The sequence below is a fragment of the Phodopus roborovskii genome, unplaced genomic scaffold, assembly GCF_943737965.1.
Source record: "Phodopus roborovskii unplaced genomic scaffold, PHOROB, whole genome shotgun sequence".
Taxonomy (NCBI): Eukaryota; Metazoa; Chordata; class Mammalia; order Rodentia; family Cricetidae; genus Phodopus; species Phodopus roborovskii.
The window spans coordinates 19,920,689-19,942,068 of record NW_026126567.1 but is presented as its reverse complement, the minus strand read 5'-3'; the positions used below and the strand labels follow the sequence as shown (position 1 = coordinate 19,942,068).

General features: G+C 47.5%; 1 protein-coding gene across 1 annotated transcript in view; it reads right to left on the bottom strand.

Moving 5' to 3' along the window:
- Positions 1-15,656, bottom strand: part of Baalc (BAALC binder of MAP3K1 and KLF4) — a 44,838-nt gene extending 29,182 nt beyond the window's left edge. The window contains exon 1 of the mRNA XM_051202603.1: positions 15,441-15,656. Within this exon, the coding sequence (XP_051058560.1) occupies positions 15,441-15,606 (166 nt within the window). The 5' untranslated portion in view covers positions 15,607-15,656. The remainder of the gene's footprint in view (positions 1-15,440) is intronic.
- Positions 15,657-21,380: the final 5,724 nt, after the last annotated feature.

Here is a 21,380-nt window from a genome sequence, read left to right as displayed (position 1 = left end):
GCTGTATGGCCATAGGGACACAGAGTCTAAGAGCTTTCTAGTCAAACTGAGTGGGGAGATCCTTTGGGGAAGCTACTGGATGACAAAGCTGGACAGACAGCCTTCAGTGGCAGGCTGGCATCTGCCTTCACAGTGGGCAATGGGAAGTCAGGAAGTCGTGATGCTCTGAAAACAGCATGACAGGGATCCCAGCTGTCGAAACGCCCCCCCCTCAACAAGAAAGAAAAGCAAGAGGATGGAACTAGGCCCTCCATATGTTGGAGACAGATGTGAAGCTTGGACTACCTAAGGGACCTCTGGCAGTAGAACCATGATATAATCCCAGCACATGAGCTAGCTCTTTGGAACCCATTCCCATGGTGGGATGCCATGCTCGGCCTTAATGCATGGGAGAGGGGCCTGACCCTGCACCAACCTATTGTGCCAGACTTTGTTGACTCCTCATGGGAGCCCTCACCCATGAGGAGGAGTGGACTGGGGTGGACTTGGGGGAGCAGAGGGTGGAGGCAGGAGGAGGTATGGGAATGAGAACTGTGCTTGGAATGTAAAATGAAATTTAAATAAATAAATAGTGAAAAGCATTGGCTGCTAGGGGCCAATCCAAAAGCTGCCATGGATATTAGGTAAACAGTGACGAGAAGCAGACCAAGGAGCTGCTGCTTAGGAAAGACCACTGGGTTCCAAGTGAGACAGCCTGGGTTCTAACCCACCTCTTACAACCTGCGTTTAGACAGCAGCCTCTTTGCCTCTCTCATCTGTAAGATGGAGATAACTGTGGGATGCTTGGCACTGGAGAGGCACCCAAGGAATGCAAACAATGCCCATAGACAGTGACTACACTCCTATAGCACAGTCAGCTCTTAATGACCCCCAGCAGGTCTGAACCTCACCGCTAAATCCCTACTGTCTGGAAAGTGATTCTTGGGGAAAATAACTGAACATGGCCTTGGTTATTGTTTGTTGTTTACTGAGGTCCCTAAACCTGCATCCCTCCTCTTAGGAAGTGTGCATAGGCCACCACAGCTTCTTTGTAACCAATGCCATGCCCTGTTGTTATGGCAACCGGTTTTCCTAACAGCCCTGCTATTTTCTACAGACCTTCTAGTTTCCTCATGTGCTAAATCCCACAAGCAGGGAATTTTAATTTTTTTTTTTTTTTAACTTCCACAGGGAATGCAGTCAGCTCTGAAAATTTGCCACCTGGCTGTCTGAAGCTTCTCTGACAGAAGCTGCCAGGTTGGACAAGAACATCGCCCTACACAAGAAACCTCCACAAGCCAGGCTTGGTGGAATTTACCTTTAATCCCAGCACCTGGGAGGTACAGGCAGGTGGATCTCTGGATTGGAGACTAGACTGGTTTACAGAGTGAATTCCAGGACAGAGAGACAGAGAGATAAAGAGGGAGAGATAGGGAGAGAAAGAGAGAGAGGGGAAGAGAGAGAGGGGGAGAAACATAAATATTCCCTCTCATGAAAGTGTTGCCATGAAGCTGGTACCCCAGTCTCTGAACCATATTAAACTTGCAGGAAAATGAGGCAGAAAGAAACACAGTACAGAATTCCAGGCCACAGGACCATTCTACAAGATTTAAGGTTAGAATAGCATTGCCTTATCTTAAAATTATTTCTAGGGGTAGGAATGTACCCATTTAGTAGTACATTGTTTGCCTAGTGTGTAAAAGGCCCTGGATTTAAACCTTGAAAAAAAAAGATGTATTTAAAGATTAACACATGTATCTCAGACTTGCAATTGCTAAATAGCAGAGGATAACCTTGAACTTTGGACCTTCCTGTCTTTGCCTCCAGAATGTTGGGATTACAGGTATATCACCATACCTGGTTCTATGAGGTGCTTGGGTTTGAACCCAGGACATTGTCATGCTAGGGAAGCCCTCTGCTATCTAAGCTGTGTCTCCCTGTGGCCTCATATCATTTTAAGGCATGGTCCCCTTATGTACTTCCTTGGTGCATGAAAATATTTTTAGATGTTATTACAGTAAAATATTAACCCTCACAGCCACATCGGCTTCGTTACCGGGGATGGTCTGCCTCTCCCTCTTTTGCCTTAGATAATCGTTCCTGCTTTCTGACCACACCCTTAGGGTGAGGACTGGAGCCATCTTGCTGACCACGTCTTCCTCTCTCCTTTGCCAGAAGAGCAGCTCAGCTTTGCAGATGGTGTGTCCTCACCTGGAAGCACTGGTTTCCTACGCTTCCCCTGAGGGGAAACCCTGATACAGTTCTGGACACTGCAACCCGAGCAAAGCTCTCTTGGTGCCAGGGAAGATGCTGTCTTCCACCTAAGGGGTACACTCAAAGAGGATGCTCCTTTCTGCTTTCTCCTTACTCCCCATGAAAATAAGACAGTGTAGGGGCTGGGAGGGTGGCTCAGTGGTTAAGAACACTTATTGCTCTGGTACAGGGTAAAAAACGTGGTGCCCATCACCCATGTTGGCCACAATAGCCTGTAATTCTAGCTCCATCTTGAACCTTTGTCTCTGGGCTCTGAGGGTGTCTGAACTCATGGGCACAGGCCCACAGGAAGACCCACACAAATACATAAAACTTAAAGTAATTTAAAAGTTAATATGTAAAATAAGACAAGATAGTATCTTTCAGTCATGAGATGAAATCCAGGCACTAAGGGTAGCAGAGCAGGAAATTCAAAAGAACCCAGGTCCTTGAGAGCATTCTAGAACACTTGCAAGTACCCACCTCCAGGCTTCCACTATGTACCCTCTGCTTACTAAAGTACTCTCTATTCCTGCAACCAGATACAATATCTGACTGATACAAAGAATGACAAGTGTTTCCTTCCTTCAGTAAATATCCACTCTGCTGAGCTGTGTGAATGAGTCAGTGAGGTCCATGACCTCACGGGATCAGGAAACATTGAGACAAAGACTAAAGTTTGGAAGGAAATGACGAGACAGTGGCTGGGATAAGTTGATTTCCCCGAGGAAGCGATATACAAACTAAGAGCTGAAGAAAGGGCTGTGATTAAGCATGTGATGTGCTTGTATGATTAAGCATGTATGTACAGAAGAAGCCCGGTCTAACCAGTGTCGAAGCCTGGTAGTAGGAAAAGGCTCCGTGTAATCAAAGAACAAAGAACCCGCAAAGCGGAGCCACTCTGAATGAGAACGGAGCAAACAGTACAGGAGATGCAGCAGGAAATGAGCCAGGCATTGGATCCCTATTCTGCAGAGAGCTGGAGAGATGGCAAGGTGTTAAGAACACTGGCTGCCCTTCCAGAGGACATGGGTTCAATTCCCAGCACCCACATAGAGGCGCACAACTATCTGTAACTCCAGTTCCAGGGGATCTGGTGCCCTCTTCTGACCACCATGGACACTGCGTGCACTCATGCACATAAATTAAAAATAAAGGAAGAGAAGGAAGCTATTAGAAAAGACCGACCAAGAATAACAGGACTTGACAAGCATTTAAAAGATTGTTCCCTCTGCTAGTCTTCGTGGTTTCCTACCTGTAATTCCAGTACTTAGGAAGGATGGGGAGAATTCAAGGATAATCTGGAATCTGGTCTATGCAGTGAACTCTGTCTCAAAGAGAGAGAGGAAGAGGGAGGAAGGGAGTGGGAGGGAGAGTTCTTTCTTCCTATGACATAAAAATTAGACTCACTGGGAGGCAGTGAGATGCCCACCTCCCAGACAGCATCGCTCCTCTTCCTCCTCCCCCAACACTCCCATCCCCCTGCAGCTCAGACATAGGGGTGTAGGAAGCAGAGCAGAATTACCCCAGACTCAGCATGGTAAACACAAACAAGCCTAGAGGTCCTGGGTGATAGGCTACGCCCAGTGCTGGGACTCTGAGTATCCTTGTGACTGTGTTAATTCTTCAGAGACTTCCATCCCACCAGAAAAGAACTGAAGCCCAGGACGGCTGAGATCTGTGTATGAGGCTCAGGGTCACACAGCTAATACCTGCAGTAAAATTTAGATTCCTTAGCTGCGTAACTGTGCCATCATCTTCCAGCAAAGCAGCGAGGAAGGTGGTGGGTGAAGATGAGGGCTCAGGGTCATGGTACACAGGAGGTGCTGGTTTGGTAGCATAGGGAGGAAGTGCAGGAAGCTTAAACAGAAAGGCATCCACTGTCTGTCTGTGTGGTCCCCTGAGTGTGGCTGCATCAAAGCCCAGGGCAGTGGTTTGGAGAAGATCAGTAAGCTCTTGGTTGGGTCCCAACCACAGGCATCTGTCTAACAGCACTGATTCAGCTTAGCTTAACTGTCCACTAAAATGCCTATGCAGACATTAAGAAAAACCAAGATGCGTAGTGTCACCATGAAGGAAGTCTAACCAGACCCAGAGTCTGGGGGACTTTGCACAATCTGTACAACAGATGGGGGTTCTGGCTTTGCTTCCTCACACAAAAGCCTCGTGACCAGACATGTCATTCCACACCTACCCTATAGGGCCCAGAGACCCAGAGCTGGAAATGGATGGAGTTGTATCAAACAGAATAGAGAATGGCCAACCTGCCTAACCTCATGGGCATTTTAGACTCAGCTACCCCCCACTCGCACGCAGAGGCTGTGCTGGATAGTTTTATGTCAACTTGACACAAGCTAAATTCACCCTAGAGGACAGAACCTCAATTAAGAGAATGCCTTTATAATATCAAGCTGTAGGCAAGACTGTAGAGCATTTTCTTAATCAGTGATTGATGGGAGAGGGCCCAGCCCTGTTAAAGTTAAAACCTTTCTTTTTATTTAGATGAAAAAGAGGAAATGTTGTGGAATATTACTTAACTATGTATCTTTACATTTCATTTCTTTCACCTGGCCTGCCTAAAGCATCTGATTGGTCTAATAAAGAACTGACTAACCAATAGCTAGGCAGGAGAGTGGTAGGCAGGGCTAGTGGACAGAGAGAATAAGTAGGAGGAATCTAGGCTCCAGAGAGAATGAGGGAGAAAGAAAGAAACCCAGAGCCATCCAGGCAGCTGCCAGTCAGCCAGACACAGAGGGAGCAGGAAAAAGGACAAACAGAATGAAAGAAAGGTAAAAAGCCCTGGGACAAATCAGGTTAATATATGTTATAAGAGTTATAAATTATAGGGGACAAGCCTAAACTAAGGTCAAGCATTCATAACTAATAATAAGGCTCTGTGTCATGATTTGGGGGCTGGCTGTCCGAGAAAGCCCTGCTACACAGCCCACTGTGGGTGGTGTCGTCCCTGATGATCCTGGGTTCTGTAAGCAAACAGGCTGAGCAAACCATGGGGAGCAAGCCGGTAAGCAGCACCCCTCCATGGCTTCTGCATCAGCTCCTGACTCCAGGGTCCTGCCCTGTTTGAGTTCCTGCCCTGATGTCCTTTGATGATAAACAGTGATGTAGAAGTGTACCAAATAAACCCTTTCCTCCCGGAGTCGCTTTAGTCATGGTGGTTCATCACAGCAATAGAAAGCCTGGCCAAGACAGAGGCCATCATGTTTCCATATCATAGACTTCCCAGAAAACAGCTGGGGGGAAAATAGACACATGGCCCCCCCAGGAGAGCACGGAGCGGCTACATACACAGGATGTATTTATCACAATGTATATTTGCCCACACTCAACTACCTTTGCTTCATATTGAAAGAAAATGAAGGAAGAAAAGTCCCTTCACTCATCGGGACTTTCCTCCCTTGGTTCCTCCTGTCAAACTAGACTCTCGCTCCCGACAGTTCCACACACTTTAAATTGTGTGTGTGTGTATGTGTGTGTGTGTGTGTGTGTGTGTGTGTCTGTCTGTCTGTCCGTCTGTCTGTCCATGTACTCACCACACACGAGTGCAGGTGCCTTTAGAGACCAGAGATGTTGGATCCCCCTGGAGCTGGAGTCACGGTTCATGAGCAGCCTGATGCTGATGCTGGGAGTTACAATGGGACCTTGTGGAAGAGCTGCGCAGTGCTTCCCTCTCAAAGTCTAAAGCCACCTCTCCGGCCTCCACTGTCTTATTTTTTTTTTTTTTTTAAGGACTATAAGTTTCATTTTAAATCAGAAAACTGATATTCTTCCTGGAGCCCTTCATCTCTATTGGGACCTGGCAAGTCCCCAAGTACCACTCTGTAGGGCCGCCCTGTAGAGATGGACACACATGGGCCACCAAGGCACGGGGAGCAGACTGTTCAGTGCCACAGGGCTACAGGAACCCAGCCTTTAGTCACGAAAATGCTGGTAGGAGGCACCCACAAAGGGGTTCATAATATAAAAAGCAAAACACCGAGCAGATGGGGGAGAGGAGGACTTGAAATCCCCGCTGAGAAGTCACAGTTGGTGGTGCATCAGCACGGCTGCCCAGGGTTTAGTAAGAAGAGAGCTGAGTTCCCATTGCTGTTCTGCTTTCCAGTTCTGTGACCTTGCTCAGTCTGTTAACCTCACCTAACCTCGATTTCTTCCTCCTGATAAACAGCTGCTCAGATCTGAACGGCAGAGAAATGGACACGCTCTTGGGAGGAACAGAAGGGGAGACACTGGAAATCCTCTCATGATTACTAATGTCCAATGACACATTAGTAGGAATTTACTAATGCTGCTGTAAAAAAGTAACACAAACCCCTCAGACACCAGAAACCATTGTTTCAGCTCTGGGGACAAGAGGCTCTGGGCCAGACACACAAAGGCACCGGGCAGACTCAGCCAAGAACAACCAAGTTTACTAATGAGGTGCTCAGATACTAGAGGAAGGCACCCTGAAGGAGGTTCCTGAAGGGGCCCAGGCATGAGGAACTTCTGAGAGCAGAAGGAGCCAGGTTAAGACCCTTGATGATGGAGAGAAAGCTATCCTATCCTCCACCAGGCCCTGTGAAGTCAGGCGAATCTGCAATGCTGTTGCGTCCAACAACGGAATCACGTCAAGTCAGAATTATTTGACCTAGTGTCCAACTGGTTCTGTCTAGAGTTCCTGCCCAGGTTTGTTTTCTCTGTCACTGAAAGAATTGAAAGATATGGAGCAGAATGGGGAAACCTCAGACACAGCAAATAGAATCAGCCTGTAGAGAAAGGCTTTTCAGAGGTGTGGAAACTCGCTGCGGAACAATCTCTCAGTACACCACGAACAGTCCGTTGTTCTCGTTGGTTTAATAAAGGGTTAGATGGCCAATGGCTAGGTTAGTCGTGGCTTGCAGACCTTTAGCAGAGAGATGGAGGGTGAACTCACCAGCCAGATGCATCGAAAACAGCAGATGAACATGCCATGCTGGAAAAGGTACCACCACATGGTAGAGTGTCGATAAGAAATATGGGTTAATTTAAGTTGTAAGCGCTAGTTAGTAACAAACCTAAGCTATCACCTGAGCATTTATTATTAATAATAAATCTCCACGTCAATTATTGGGGAGCTGGGGGTCCCGACAAACTATCCCCACCTATAGAAACACACACAGCAAGGCACACAGAGAAAAAGGCCCCCTGCTTTGCAGAAAGTGGACTTAGGAAGCTGAAGCCATGTCTCCTTGAGGGCTTGTTTTTTTTGTTTTTTTGTTTTTTTTTTTCTTTTTTTTTTTAAGGTCTTTTGTGGGGGCTGCTCCCCCCCCCCCATTTAAGGTTGATCAATTTAAACAAAGACAAGGACCCTCATAGGTCCACAAGTTTGAGATACACATGTTTCAGTCTGGCCTTGAACTTGTTGGACAGGTCCATAGGCAGGGGTGTTATGGAGAACCTGAAGAGAAAAACTTCCAAGAGGCCCAAGTAAGTCAAATGGAGTGCATATTAACTGCCGGCAGGCCTGTCCCAAGCAGATTAGCGGGAAGCAGTCTCGACATCCAGTTGGTTGAGTTTTTAAGGGCAGAACCTGCAGTGTGACAGGTACAGAAAGGCAGTTCTGAACCCCTGCAGCAAGCAAGCATTGTTTACAGAAGCAGAGAGATAGCAGTGCAGTGGTCAGGCATTTAACCTTTAGCTCAGGGTCACACTGTATGGGAATTAATGGCTGGTTCAGAGACCAGTTTTACCCAAGATAATTTTACTACTTACAATGTTCTTAGGAATACTTTCATGAGATGGCATAGCTATAGTTCAATAGCCCACTATGGGGAACACCCTCCCACCCATCCCCATCCCCACCCCCACCCCCCGGGAGGTGGGGGGAAGCTTGCAGAGCCTATGTTTTAAGCTGCCAGGATTTTGGCTCAGGAGACTGAGGAAGAAGCTGGCCGTTTTGAAAGTTGGGCGTCTTAACTATCTAGTCAAGGCCCACTCAAATGTCTATTGAGAACTCTGTCAGCTCTCACTCCCTCAAAAAAGCTGGATTGGACAATGCCATGTAGACAGGCTGACACTGGACTGTCAGAACAGCAACGACCATGAGAACTTGGGACTTCCTAGAAATGCATAAGTTGCTTGGGTTTGTTATCACCGGTTTCCTGTAGTAACATTTACAAGACAAACAAATCCCTTACAACTAAAAGGTTTGCCATGGAGAGATGGTTTAGTGGGTTAGGCACTTGCCATGCAAGGCTGAGATCAATCCTGGGAGCTCCCAGAAAGGGGGAAGGAAAGGTCAGCCTGTACACGGTTGTCGTCTGACATCTACAGAGTACTGTAGCATACACGCTCATTCACACACACCGTGCATGCTCACACACACAACAATAAGAACAACAATAAAATAAAAGCTTTCTGTTTAGCAAAAAGAAATGTTTTCTTACTATGCAACCAATAGTAGGCAAGAAACTAAAAAGGATGAGTAGATGGAACTGATGAGGAGAAAGGGGACACGTAAACCTTTTAGATTATCCATCCAGGACAGCTCCCTCACAAGCCCAGCTCAGCCAGGCATTCCTTACCTAACCTAAGCAGCACCCTTGAAGGTGGCAGACATGAGTCAATCGTTGATAGAAGCACCAGTTGTAACTGGTGTCTAGAAGGGGCTGGGATTGGGGTGGGAGGAAGACCTAGGCTGGGGGCTCTCCCCAGGCCTGTCCCTCTCAGAGCATCTCTCAGGGAAGCCAGGCTGTCTTCCTCCACCTTTCCCACATGGAAGGGGCCACAGGAACACCCACTTCCTTGGTTCTGTGATCTGTGTACACAGTAATTCCACAGGCTAAACGAAATGCTTAGCCCTCGAATTCTCCTGCAGCATGGACCACACTGACCTAGTTGGCGTTTCTGTGTTGGTCTCTCACTTATTCACATCTTGAAATAAAAAATAAATAAATAAAACCATATTAACTCATCTCTGTGCTAAATGTCTACTGAACAAACAGAAGAACAAATAATCTTCCATCTTCGGTCTATAAGCATGGAGAAACAAAGACCTAGAATGTTCTCTCCATAGCCCCATCCAAGTGAATAAAAGTCAACAAACTTAAAAAGTAATTTGGAAACCACTAAGATGAATTTATACAATAAATGCAAACATGCAAAATGGGGGTTACTTAGCACAGTTGTGTTAATGCAGATCCACAGGGCTCAGATGGAGTCCCCCATTCAATATTTAGTGAGTGCCATCTATAGTCCAATTGCTGTCCCAAGTGCTGGGTCTATAGCAAAGAATATACAATATTTCTGATGTCATAGAATTTCAGTTTAATTAGAAAGAAAGATCTAAGGGCTTTAATCAGTAATGAGCTTAATGTCAGTCATAAAGGTAATATGCCAGCAAGAGGAGACAAACTCTCACCTGATTTTTCCTATGACAGGAGAGGTGCATTCAGGGGTCATTTCAGAATGTCCCTTGTGCTGTCCTATGCAGTTAAGCAAGCATCAAGAGACTAGCTCTAACCCAAGGTTGCTCGTGTGAAGAAAAGACTTGGATGGAGTTTGTAGTGTGTTTAGAGAATATAGTCAAGCTCCAAGAGACAAGATAATTATGGCGGCATTGCCCATCTGACAGCCTCTTCCAGGATTGAGAGAGCTGTTTGTGCAAGACATGACCCCACAGGGCTGGGGTTCATCTGGTGGAAAACACAGGAATTAGGAAAAGTCTCAGAGGGAGGGACTCTGCAGAGGTGGAAGAAGCATCCTACCCTAAGGAGGATAAAACAGAGGAAGTTATGCTGGACATCAGCCTGGATCATCAAGAGATTAGGCTGGCCTTTGCATCCCATTAACTGAAAAACCAAGAATTCTAAAAACCAGCTCCCTTTAATTGGGGGTTGTTTAAGAGCCTGGATGTCTTAGTTAGGGTTTTTTATTGCTGTGAAGAGACACCATGACTACGGCAACTCTTATAAGAAAACATTTAATTGAGGCGGTGGCTTAATTTCAGAGGCTCAGTCCATTATCATCATGATGGGGAGCATGGTAGTGTGCAGGCAGATGTGATGCTGGCTACATCTTGATAGAAGGCAGCAGGAAGTTTACTGACTGTCACACTGAGTGAAGCTTGAGAAAAGAGACCTCAAAGCCCGCCCCCACAGTGACACACTTCCTCCAAGAAGGCCACACTTACTCCATGCCTCTTAATAGTGCCACTTTCTTTGGGGCCATTTTCTTCTGAACCACCACAGTGGGGTTTGAAAGCGGGATCCCAGTTCTGGGATTGAGAAATTGCTCACGGCACTCTAAGCCTCTTTCCCTGGCTTATAAACACAGGAGGCAATGGGTCCCATTTCATCCTTGCTGTACACATTAAGTGGGGTGATTTATACTAAATGCCAGCTACAGTGCCTGACCCTTCAGAAGCCATCAGTAAATGGTAGCTAATGATAGTACTAAATACCTTCAATATATCTGTCTCCCAGCTCATGTAGGTAAATCATTTGCCCAAACTCTCCAAAGTGTCATATGCTAACACAATTATTTGAAACTATAAAGGACTACTTGAGAAAAGTTTGAGGTGTTTTACTCTCTAAGTAGATTAGAAAATGTTGCAATTTTAAGGAGAGACTCGCCATGGAATGGCGATGGGACTAAGAGACTACTGGTAAGGAACAGCTGCACTGGGCAGGTTGTGGCAACTGCAGACTCTCTCCTTAGAGAGCCCCCCTCCTGCAATAGAAGTAAAACAAAACAATCAATCCAGCAAACTGGTTTCATGAGAATCAACCCATGCCAGACTGATTCCATTTCCTTCTGTAATAAGTTTAGAAATACGAGCAGGTGAAGGGTATCAGCTGGGTCTTCAATGCCAACCTAGGGACAGCGGGATCTAAAAACGTAATTGCGTTCTGCTGGCTGCTGAAAACAATCTCCAAAATCAGAAGCAGAGCTTCAGAGTTGGTTGTGAGTGAGAGGAATGGGAGGCGGGCAAGAAACTCAGTTGCGGAATTGGCATAAAAATAAGCCTCCCACCACCCACAACGAAGCGCAGAACTCTCCCCCAAATGCTGCTGGAACGATTGTCATACGACACGCCCTCTGTCTAGATGGGTGAAAGCTGAAGTGAGAATCTAAGGCTGTGTAGAAACGGAGCTCCTCAGTAGATGTGGTTGTGGAATTGGGATTGGGGGGGAGCGCTGTGGAATCTTTAGGCTGGGCCACAAGTTTCCATGGAGTGGGTTAAAGTTGGAGGACAGGTTACTTAACAGAAGGGTGAGGACAACACCTGGAGGGGGAGTCTTGGTGAGCTGACTCAAGTTGGGGGATGTCCAGCTGCAAAGGCTACAAGGAAGAGAGCAAAAAGGAAAGGTAGGAACAGCCAAGGCAGCTGAAGGGCAGGGTAGACTGCCCGACTGCTCATTAGGTTAAAACCTTCACCAGTTGATTCCCTTCTGGAGTAAACCTCCATGGAGCCCAACCTCGAGTTGCATATGCCCTGAGTGCAGAAGACAGCGAGGAGTTAGCACTCCGGTTAAGGTCACCAAGAGAAAGGCCGTTCCCATTTGACACTAAGGAAGAAGGGATTCCTGAGTACTGAGGGAGGTACGTGGTTGAGGGAGTTTCCACATGGGGACAATTGATCTGGGAATCCACTTGCCCTGCACAGATGACCTCTAGGGTCCTCTCCAGCCCCAGTTCCTTAGGACAAAGGCGTCTTGGTTATTTTACAACCTGTGCCATCTTGAACCCATTCTGGCATTCTGGTTCCCTATACAGCATGGGCACCATAGGCTGTGGGGTTGGGTTCACTGGAAAAGCTTCCACAGGCGACATATGAGGCAGGGGATGGCTGAGAGGAACAAAAGAATCCTGGCTAATGGCCCAGGGTGGCAGAAACCCAGCAGTTTCTCAGATGACCCAACCTGACTGACGATGATTGTTTCCAGGCTGCAAAACCACAGCAAACAAGCCCCTCTTCGGTCCCCACCAAATACCAGTGCTCCATAAAACTCAGGCTCACATGACCTATGAGACATGCTGGGACAAAGGCGTCACAGAAATGATGGAGTGGCCAACCAATGAATGGTCCAGCTTGAGCCCCACGCCATGAGAAGGAGCCCACCCCTGACACTGCCTGGAGGGCCAGGACCCAGGTGCTGGACAGCCCAGAGACCTAGGGTAGAACCAAACAGGACTAGCAAAAAAAAAAAAAAATTAAAGTTACTGAAATGATTCCTAATGATATTCTGCTATACTCAAAGATTGGTGCCTAGCCCAATAGTCACCAGAGAGGCTTCACCCAGCATCTGATGAAAGCAGATGCGAGACCCACAGTCAAACATTAGGCAGACCTTAAAGAAGCCTGCAGAAGAGGGAGAGGAAGGATTGTAGGGGCCAGAGGGGTCAAGGGAACCACAAGAAAACCCACAGAATCAACTAACCTGGGCTCACAGGAGCTCACAGAGACTGAACCAACAACCAGGGAGCCTGCACAGGACTGGCCTAGGCCCTCTGCATATATGTGACAGCCGTGTAGCTTGGTCTTCTTGTGGGACTCCTAACCATGCAGAGTCTCTGCTTTGGGGGCCCTTTGCTCCTAGTGGGTTCCCTTGTCCAAGCTTAATAGTGGAGGAGGGCAACTTGATACACCATGGGCTGGCTGATATCCATGGGAGGCCTGCCCTTTCCTGAAGGGAAAGGAGAAGGAGGAGTAGATGGGGTGAAACCAGGAGGAGAGGAGGGAGGGAGGGGAAACTGGAATTGGGCTGAGGAAAAGTAATTAATTTATTGATTAACAACAGGAGTACAGCCTGATGACACCTTGTCTGGAGTCTTGGAATCCTAAGATCTAGCCAAGCAGTGCCCTGTGTTCCAACCATGGGAACTGAACTGGCAACGTGGATTGCTTTCAACTGTTCAGTGTACGCTAATTCCACATGCAGAGATAGAAAGCATACATATACCCACTTCACTGGGTCAGCTCTGTGTGTGCTAAGTTCAGAGACTGACAGAAGGTACAACAACGCCTTTATTCTCAGCACTCGGGAGGCAGAGGCAAGGGAATCTCTGTGAGTTCAAGGTCAGCCTGGTCTACACAGAGAAACCCTGTCTCGCGGGGGAAAAAATTAATAATAATGTGCAATACATAGTAGTTGCTAAATAAATAGATGGCATATGGGGGAAAAAGAACTTAGGCTCATGCAAACCTTATTCATTCTTGATCTTCAGAAACACCCCTCCACTTGAGACTTATTGAAATTTCTAGGGAAGTAAAATGCTGCTGCCAATCTAAGATAGCATGCTTGGACTGAAAATGAGGCCCTCCCTCCCTCCACCAGATGACACGGTGCCACCTACATTGTAAGGCTGTTCCTGTTTAGAAAGATTCCACCAGGGGCTGGAGAGAGATGGCTCAGTGGTTACGAGCACTGACTTAGAGGTCATGAGTTCAATTCCTGGCAACAGCATGGCGGTTCACAAACATCTGTAATGAGATCTGGTGCTCTCTTCTGGCATGCAGGCATACATGCAGGCAGAACACTGAATGTATAATAAAATCTTTAAAAGAAAAAGAAAGGAAATATTCCACCAATGAGTGTGCCCATCCCTTGTCCTGCCTGCTGCAGGAACCAGATTCCTTGATATATAGACTGAAAATAGTGAATAAATGTTGGGAGAGACCTGAGGAGCATGTATGTGCTTATTGAGCCAAATCTATAACAACTTTGACACCGTACAATGAACACATGCACACAGGTGTACACCATCGCCACCAAAACGACTGTTCTTCTAAGCTGTACTTTGTTCTGTTAGCTGAATCTTTCCAACTGTGTTTCCTCACAGCGCTCCCTGGCCTTGGACTCTACAGGGAAGTATGACACTTTCTTGGAAAACACTGTGACAGCTAACATTTACAAAGCCTTCAGAGGCTCTTGTCATCTTCCTTCTGACATTGAATTCAGCCCAAATGTCATTTGGGGACCTGCTGGACACAGCAGCAGCACAAAACAACCACTGTGGTCACTGATTCGTTTAAGATAAATCCAGTGTTAGCACAGTTTCTCAGGCAGGCAGGGGAGGCTTATGTCTATCTCCCAACTATGGGGAAGGAGGGCTGGAACAGGAAGAATGCTTGAGCCCAGAAGCTCAAGGCCAGTCTGGAAACTAGAGCTAGATCCGGTGTCCTATAATAATAATAATAATAATGGTTGTTATTATTATTATTATAACAATAGGATCAAGTGTTGGTACCAAAGGTGGGGATGTCTATTCCCAAGATTAAAGTAATGCTAGCACAATGGGATCAGGCAACAGAACTTTAAAAACTCAGGTTTTGTTTTTCCATGTGATGTCACCAACACATTTATTTAGGGTCACAGGTCAGCCTGTCTCAACAGGGCCTACCTCTGCAATATGTTTATGAGTGCCTGCTACACTCAAATCCTGACTTGTGACTACACCAGAAACATCTCTGTAGATCCTTGTTGGATTTCTGCTGTCTAAGGAATGACCTATGAGAGTCTTTATAGTCAAAATCTCTTACGTCTTGCTTCACAGAAGCATCCAAGCATCTTGGGATAAGGAGAGAAGCCCTTTACTATGACATAACTGCCCAGAAAGTGAGCTCCACGGTAGCATTGGTGGTGGGCAGGCATGAATGGTACCCTAAACTAGGTTAGGAATTTGAAGCCCAGCCATGGGGCTCATTCCCAATAGGAGGGATGGAGGAGGAGACAAGAAGGCTCCACCCAGACGCATCTGCTCAAGATTCTTGTTCATACACCAAAGGTGTGAGGGCCAAGTGACCCAGTGCATGGAGAAGCAGCCAGTTGAGTACACAGGTGGCCAGAAGGGAAGCTGGACCAAAGGTGGGTAAAGGCCATCTGTTCAGAGAGGTGGGCTGAGGACTAGGTTAGTAGCTGAAGTGGGCTGTCCTCCCACCTCACCCACCCACACCGGGGCCAATGCATATGCTCTGGTTGGCTGAGGCCAAGAAATGCTGGGTGGTAGGGATGCAGAGGGTTAGCTCAATCCTCTGGGAAGCGGTTCTCCTTGACCCGGCTCCCTGGCCTTGAGTCTGCCAGCTGGTCAGCCGGCAGGTCCTACTCTGTCCCTCTGTCTCCATCAACCCCACCCGCAACCACACCACGGGGTTCCTGGCTGCCTCGGGCACCCCAGCAACTCCAGCTCGCTGCGGGCAGCCGGGCCTCGCGGGTGCGGGGCTCACTCACCCGCATGCAGGCCTCCCGCCTCGGGGCCGGGGCCGCTGTCCGTGGCCGCGGAACTGGGCAGCGCGTCCGAGTCGGTGTAGGTGAGCCAGGTGGACTCGGTCTCCCGGGTCCAGCTCTCGTAGTAACGGGGCTCGATGGCATCAGCCCGGCTCCCGCCGCAGCCCATCCTCCCGTGTTGCGGGCGAGCCCGGCGGCCGCTGGGCTTGCGGCTGCGGATCAGCCTGGGCGACGCAGCTCTGGCCCGCGAGGAGGCGGCCGCAGCGGCAGCAGCATCGGTCCCCTAACTGCCAGAGCTGCTGCCAACGCCAGGCTCCCTGAGCGCCGGCCGCCCCTCCTCTCCGCCTCCAAGGCCCTCCTCCTCCCCACTCTCCTTCCCCAGCTACCCCCAACCTCGCCTCTCCCACCACCTCGCTGCAAGTCCCTCCTTCAGGGCTCTAGAAGAGGCCATGCTAAGGAATAGCAGACAGGTGGTGGGAAGAGAAAAAGGGGTCCTCTTCCATCCTCAGTGGACCTCCTAGGATCCCATCCATCCATCCATCCATCCATCCATCCATCCATCCATCCATCCATCAGTCCCTCCCCATGCACCCACCAGCTAATACATCTAGCCATCCATCCTTCTATCAAACTATCTCATTCTGGATAGCTCTAAAGCTCCCAGAAAGTCACTCAAGATTTCTGGCCACTTGTTCTAAAAATCAATAGATGAACGTTGCACTTGAAAATTGGGAAGGCAGTGTTGTCACCGAATGTTTAGTTAGAGTCAGTGCCTGTTTACAGGGTAGGAAGCAAGACCCATGATTTCAGACAGTGCAGTTAGACACTCGTGGCTAACACCTCTGCCAGATTGGCAGCCTCATGACCTTCTGAAGTTTGTTCCCAAGAAATCAAAAGATCACCAGGACCGTGCACCAGCGGGGACTCCAAGGAATGCTCACTGAATAGTAATAACAGAGCCTCTTGTAGCGAGTAGGTACAAGCTAAAGAGAGTCCAGTCTCTGGTGGAGGTCCCTGGGGCAGGCACTTACGGGAGTCTATGGGGTGGAAAGGAACACAGACTTGGAGACTTCAGACAAGTCCGGGGCTTGTTTCCAGAGTGAGCAGTTAACCCGGATGGCTGACTCCACCAGCCTGTGACAAATTAGAGGCCCTCTGACACCTTTTGCTTCCTCCCCTGAATATCTTGGTATAAAAATGATCGGGTCCTCGTGAGGTCCTGTGGTCAATCTCCATTATCAAACTGATGATGAAGTAAAAAAGAACCAACTCCCAAAGAGAAATCTGGACATCTCCAACAGAGACCGTGTTTCCTTCACTTCAGCAACAGAGAACTTTTTCATAACCAACTATCTGGCAATGTCAGCACAAGAGTGGCTGGAACAGAGAGGTTCTTGCGTTGGAAGCTGCTTGGAGAGCTCTAGAAAAATCAAAGCAAGCCCTGGAACTCGGACCTGGTGAGCAAAGATGAAGTAGAACAGGCTGGAGCCAAAGACCAAAGGAAGCATGGGGGGGGGCTTTATTGGGAAAAGCAGGGAGGGGATGGGGAGGGGGGAAAGCTATATCTCACCAGTAACCTAGATCTGCTCCAGGAAACTGTCACTCAAAACAGCAGACAGAGAATGGATGGACAGAGAGGCCAGCATCGATTTTGGTGAGAATTTGCAGTTGAAAGGATGGCCAGTTACTGAGGAGGAAAGTAGTAGAGGTACCCGCTACTGCTTTCTAGAAGGAGTCTAGAAATGACGGACAAGTAGAGACTTAGTTGTCCTCCCTTTTGGTTTTACTTTTTTTGTTTAGCTAACCTCAGTCAACTGAATTCCAACACTATCATGTGCAATAAACAATTCATGTTTTAATCATGCACCATTCCAAGGAGCACGGTGAAACATTGCACCATCACAATCTATTCTGGCTGAATACAAACCACCCCTTTATCCAGTGTGCCCATGCTCTGTGTACACCTGCCCAGCCAGAATGCGAACCTGGGACGCCCCTGAAGGCCCACGTGTTAAGGCTTCATCCTCAGGTTGGTTCTGTTGAGGCTGGAGAAGCTTTGAATTGTAGAGACCATTGGGTGGTCTTCCAGACTCGTAAATGAAGTAAACAACGGTATATATGTACAGGATGGAAGTTACTCAGTGCTACTGTCACTGCTCTTGTGGGACAAGACACACAACATCAGTATCTCTGAAGAAGAAAGCCCCGGGAATCGTTCTCATCAGACAATGCTTGTGAATTTACCTAGCATAGAGTGTAAGTTTGGTAAAGGAAGCTATCTTTATGTTTTCAATTTCCTTTTTCCTTCCCTTCTGATGTTACAACCAATGAGCTTCCTGCAAACAAAATTCCCCCCATCATTCCTACATCATCATCCACCAGGCAAAGTTCTGTTTTTCCAAGGACTCACTTCTTGTCGGTGTTTAATACCAAAGATTCAGCCACTGTTAGTCCTATGAAACCTAGACAGCAGCCAGTCTGTCCTTGTGTTCACCAATTAGCTGAGAAACACTTGTAGTCAGGCATGACGGTACTGCATATCTGTAAGTCTTGCTTGTGAGGGGCTAAAGGAGGAGGGTGGATGGGGAGAGCCAGGACTGTATGTTGTAGTTGGAGGCTCCAAATCAACCCAAGCAAACACAAGAGGTTACTGAAAGGCAAGATTTAATGCAGGACAGCACAAAAGAAAGGGGTGGGGGGAGGGGAGGGGCTGATGGATCAGGGCTGCAGAACAGACTTGGGGGCTGAACAACGACCCCAAATGCCAGTCGAAGCAAATATTTAAGCACAAAAATCACAAACATATGTTGCCAAGTTACAGATACAGTCTTCACCAATCAGGATTTAGAGATTAGGGGCTTCCTTGAATGTTTATCATTGTCAATTGACATACAAAGCAAGCTTTCCTTCCAACCAATCTGATTCATTTGTTCCTTCTGGGTTAGGTACAGTTTCTAGAGAATTAAGATGAATAACCACTATGTTTATGGTTGAAGGAGGAGGTAGGTCAGCTATTGGAAGATACCCAGCTCTGCTAGGGCTTGGGGCTCTGAACTTCATTTCACCCTACAGGTAAACTGGAGTCTGAAGTCAAAATGGCAGCGCATGCACAAAACTCAAGTCCAAATGGATCAAAGACCTCAACATAAATCAGCCACCCTGAACCTCTGAGAAGAGAAAGTGGGAGGTTCTCTTGAATGAATTGGTACAGGAGACCACTTCCTAAACATAATACCAGTAACACAGACACTGAGATTGACAATTGACAAATGGGACCTCCTGAAACTGAGAAGTTTCTGTAAGGCAAAGGACACAGTTGACAAGACAAAACAGCAGCCCACGGAATGGGAAAAGATCTTCACCAACCCCACATCTGACAGAGGGCTGATGTCCAAAATACACGAAGAAGTCAAGAAGCTAGTCACCAAAACACCAAATAATCCAATTAAAAAGTGGAGTACAGAACTAGATAGAGAATTCTCAATAGAGAAGTCAGAGCACACGCTGTCTCTGCAGAGCTGCAGCCTCCATCAGATCCCCAAGCCTGGCCTTATAGAATGGCTCTCTGCTCTTTTTAATGGTTTTTCGAGACAGGGTTTCTCTGTGTAATCTTGGCTGTCCTGGAACTCTTCTATAGACCAGGCTGGCCTTGAACTCATAGAAATCCACATGCCTCTGTCTCCAGACTGCTGGGATTAAAGGTGTGTGCCACCACCACCCGGCAACTCTTGGCTCTTTTAGTTACTATTCTCTAGTTGGGAACTGAATTCTCTTCCAAGCCTTTAGCAATAAATTTTAATAAATTAAATGGAACTGTGTACATCTAGTAAATGGCATAAATGATAAAGTATCTGTTCAGATTCTTTAGCCTGACTGCCATGAATCACCTATCATTTTCCACAAAGTTTTAAAAGAAAAAGGGCTACAGAAAAGAAAGAAAAAAAAAGACAGTTTTTTAAGAGAAGAGGAGGAGAAAGAACTCTAAAGAGCAGAGGGCTGCAACTGGGAATTGACAAACCATGGTCAAAAGTCCTTGAGGCAAGTAAATTCTGAGTTAAAAATTATTGCCAGGGAGACTGGGGAGATTTGTCTGTGGTTAAGAGCTCTGGCTGCTCTTCCAGAGGACCTGGGTTTGAGTCTCAATGCTCATACAGTAGCTCACACCCAGGGATCTACCTCCTTCTGATCCCTCAGGCACAGGCACATAGACAGTACACAGACATACATGCAGGCATTAAAACAAACAAACAAAAATCATTTATTTATTTACTGGCTGAAGGGTATTTGTTATGTGATGGGATTCTCTAGGTAAGATATCTGTGACTTTAAGACCCCAACTGGTGAGTACCACCTCTGGCTTGTTTCCATGGAAACCCAAATGAGGCTTTAGGGCACAAAGCCCTTCTTCCACCAAGGTCTCATTTCTCTGGCCCAGCACAACTGGGCTCTGTCCAACTGTCCTGAATAGAATGGAGCCCGTCGGTGTGGCAGAGGATCACAGAAGAGGGGCTCAGCAGGAAGTTAACCCCCCTTCAGGACCTGCTCTCAAAAGGGGTAAAGATGTATGTAAGCACTACCTCACAGTGGAAAGGTGACCCCGGTGAGATGCAGTAGCAGCAGGGATTCTGGGCCATTGCGTACACATATTCTCTCTATATATATACCCAGTGTTTGTCTTTAGCCCTGAACCCCAGCCTCTGATAGTCTTGCCCTCCCCTGCTCCCCATTCAAGGGGCTACTGGAACTACAGCCGCAGACCCTCACTCCACCTCCCCAGGCTGAAACCCCTTTCCACAGGACACCCTGCCAGGTCCTCAGGCTTCCACAGCAGATGGCTCCTTGTTGATCTACAAATTACAACGTAGTTATGGAGAAAGGGAAGCCGAAATTAGCATCCCGGGGCATAAAACCGATTCAGTTTCTACTTGGGGAGGAAAAGCGACTGGCCTTTAAAGGACATTTGAGTCTCCCCGGAAGTGAATGGTGCACCTGGAACGCAGGTGGAACAGATGGATGGAGTAAATTCTGTGACAGGAGAAAGAGGCTAAAATAAGAAAATTGCAAGAGGAAAATGCGATTTATAAGAAGGAAATGGAGGGGGGAGAAAGAAAGGAGGGAGGGCGGTAGTGGGGGAGGGAGGTGGGAAGACAGCAAAGGAGAAGGGGGAGGAGAGAAGGAAAGAGGGAATGAGTGAGGGAATGCGTGTGCATAAAGGGAGAGAGGAAAAGAGCGTGAAGAAAGGACGGAGCGGGGAGTGAGGGAAGAGTTTCAGGTTGCCTCAGAACATTGGTCCACTGAAGTGAATCTGAGTGTTAAACTGGACGCTGTGTGGTCAAGTTTTCCTCCACCTGGTAATCTTTAAACGGGGCAGTTCTCGTGAGAAGAGTGGCTAGCTCCTCTAAATTGATTCTAGAGGCATTCAGCGGGCTCTTTCCATGACTCTAAAGGTCTTCAAAATCAGTGCCTGGATTAATGTCTGGTAGCACCTTATCATGCCCCCCAAATGAGAACACGGGGAAAAGCTGTCTCCGCGTTCCCACTCTCTCTACCTTTCTCCTTTGGTTATAGTGCTATGCTGACATGTCGGTGAGGTGCAAAGAAAAACCAAGTTGTTCTCTTAAAAGAAAGTGTGGGCCATGTATTAGGAAGAAATTGGGAAGGAAAATGGAGCAATGTAAATTTTTTTTTTTTGGAAAACTTCAATTTGTAGGTTGGAGCATTAGTGGGAAAGGTTGCTAAATTGAAAATAGATCCAGAGAGCCATATCCCCAGTTGTTCTGAAGTGAATTCTGGGAGCGCCAGGAAGGGTGTGTGTGTGTGTGTGTGTGTGTGTGTGTGTGTGTGTGTGTGTGTGTGTGTGATGCACATGGATTGGTGGGTGTGTGTCCCATGTGCCCTCCTGGAAGCATCCAGCTCTGTCACGCCCCTTACTCCTCTGAGGCG